Here is a 2500-nt window from a genome sequence, read left to right as displayed (position 1 = left end):
CATTCTTCTTCATTTTCATTGTCTTTTTTATCTTTTCTTTTTCTTTTCTTTTTCTTTTCTTTCGTTTTGTTTTTTTATCTTCTCGCCTTAATATTCTTCTTTTTCGTTTTATTCGTTCGTTCGATGTACCGAGCGCGCGACAACGGTACACACATGTGTATATATACATATACATATATATATATATATATATTTATTTATTCGTTTATTTATGTATATATACATATATTTAATTACTTACATGATTTTTCATGTACGAGTTCGCCTGAGCTTTGCTAAATTTTTTTCTTTTATTTCTTCCATAAAAACGACCGAGTGTGCCAATCGGAATGTACTTCACGATAAAGGAAAAATGGAAAAATTAAACAAAAAACGATAAAAGCAATTTCGTCGCATGTCCATCGTCGATGTAATTTCGATAAAAGGAAAAAAAAAAAAAAAAAAAAAAGGAGAAGAAAAAAAAAAATAATAAAAAAAGAAACCAAATAGAGAAGAGAAAAAGAATCTTTGCAAATTAGAAATTTGATTGTTAGTACATCGACATCAAATATTAACGTCGATTTATTAATAAATCTTTCGAAGTTTTATTAACAATATCGCACACTCGGTTCGAAAAATGCTGATAGCGCGATTCGCCTAAAATGATCGATTTTAATCCGCATTCCGTACATCGTCTCGCCGATTAGGAATTAGGGATACTTAGGGTTGCGTCTAATATAAACGGTAAAGAAAAAGTAACGTTAGTTAAGTGACTTAAGAAAAGATCCTGTGAGACCTGGCCTCTGAACAAAGCTTGGGTTAACTCGATAACGATCGGTTTCGTGACCAACGTTATATCAGACGATCATTGTCTCTTTCTTATCTTTCGATCAAAGAGAAAATCTTTTCAGTGGGGGTGGGCGGGTGGTGGGAAGAAGGAGAGAGAGAGAGAGAGAGAGAGAGAGAGAGAGAGAGAGAAAGAACAAAAATGATCGTATCTTATTAAAAATCGTTGGTCAACGTAATCGAACAAACGATCGGTGATCGTTGATTAATCGAATTGGCTTGGAGATGGTATGACAGGATCTGATGATTTCTCACAGAGGGGTGTAACCGGTGGTTGTTGCCGTCCGGGACGACTGGTGGACGTCGAGGGAGATCCCCTGGGAGTGACAGGACCTCTCCTGCCAAGGGATAATCAAGAGTATAGGTCACCGAGCGAGGACAGCGGTCTCGGGGCTGATATCCCCAGGACCAGGTCGATCTCTAAACGTTTTTCAATGAAACTATTTAACGATCTATCGTTAAACTTTCTTTCACATTTTTCATATCTCAAATGTTCGATATTCTTTTGATTCGTTCTTTTCTTAATTTTTTTTTTTTTTTTTTTTTTTTTTTTTTTTTTTTTTTTTTTTTATTACAACCATAGACAACAAGACGTTTTTCGTTAGATTTTGAAACTGATCAAAAAGACAAAGAAAATTATTCGTATCGATTGATACCTCATTTACAATGATATTTTATTTATTTATTTATTAAATAGCCATGAAAAATATTTATGATTAGGAATACGTCGATCATGAAATATTATACTTATTGGATTTATTTGATGAAACAAAAGGTTATTATTAATGTGACAAATAGTATAAATATGATAATTTCTTGATAAACAGTTTCCTTCTTTCATCTCGTCGTCTATGGTTGAAATTAAAAAAAAAAAAAAAAAAAAAAAAAAAAAAAAAAAAAAAAAGAAGAAAAAAAAAGGAAAGAAGAAGAAAACTTTCGAAGATACGTAAAAACCTATCGAGTCAGATTGCACGTTTCTATGAATATACTTTTTTTTTTTTCTCTCACGTTAAAATAAAATCCATAGATCAATATCGATCTCTCTCGTTCTTTCTTCGATTAGAATTTTAGAAAAGGATGAAACAGAGATAGTCCCGAAAGAAATTAAAACGTTATTAGAAAAGAAAAATATTCATTCCGCGTAGTTTTCATGAAATTCAAATTGATCGTTTCCGCATGGAGCTTCGTTAGAACAGAGATAGATAGATAGATAGATAAAGAGAGAGAGAGAGAGAGAGAGAGAGAAAGAGAGAGTGAGAGAAAGAGAGAGTGAGAGGCACGTGAGTCAACATGGGAATTCGATTTTCTCTATACTCTCGTACGATCCAATCAAAACTCTCAATGAAGACAGAGAGAAAGAGAAAGAGAGAGAGAGAGGGAAGGAAGGAAGGAGGGAAGGAGAGAGAGAAACTCTCGTTTAGATCCTCGCTATTTCATTCACTAACTAATCACATAACGCAAATATCTGATCTAATCGTGCGTGCACAGCGCGAAAAGCTTTATGCTTAAAGACTTTATTTATCGCCTACGCTTGCTTTGCATTTCTTACGTAAGATAAATCTTTATCTACTTACGTATCACCTAATGAAATTGACATGGCGAACAATGAGAAAATTATACTAATACATGACCCTTATCCTTAGATCTTCTCTTTCGTATTAGATCAAATTTAAGA

General features: G+C 33.2%; 1 protein-coding gene across 18 annotated transcripts in view; it reads left to right on the top strand.

Moving 5' to 3' along the window:
- Window positions 1-2500, top strand: part of LOC124952291 (whirlin) — an 85039-nt gene that overhangs the window by 52490 nt on the left and 30049 nt on the right. For 14 of the 18 annotated variants that reach the window (XM_047501900.1, XM_047501898.1, XM_047501899.1 and 11 more), the window contains one exon: window positions 1083-1237. The exons of the other annotated variants lie outside the window; for them this stretch is intronic. In XM_047501900.1, the coding sequence (XP_047357856.1) occupies window positions 1083-1237 (155 nt within the window). The remainder of the gene's footprint in view (window positions 1-1082; window positions 1238-2500) is intronic. 18 annotated transcript variants of the gene reach the window in all.

The sequence above is a fragment of the Vespa velutina genome, chromosome 10, assembly GCF_912470025.1.
Source record: "Vespa velutina chromosome 10, iVesVel2.1, whole genome shotgun sequence".
NCBI lineage: Eukaryota > Metazoa > Arthropoda > Insecta > Hymenoptera > Vespidae > Vespa > Vespa velutina.
This window is presented reverse-complemented; position numbering and strand designations above follow the sequence as displayed.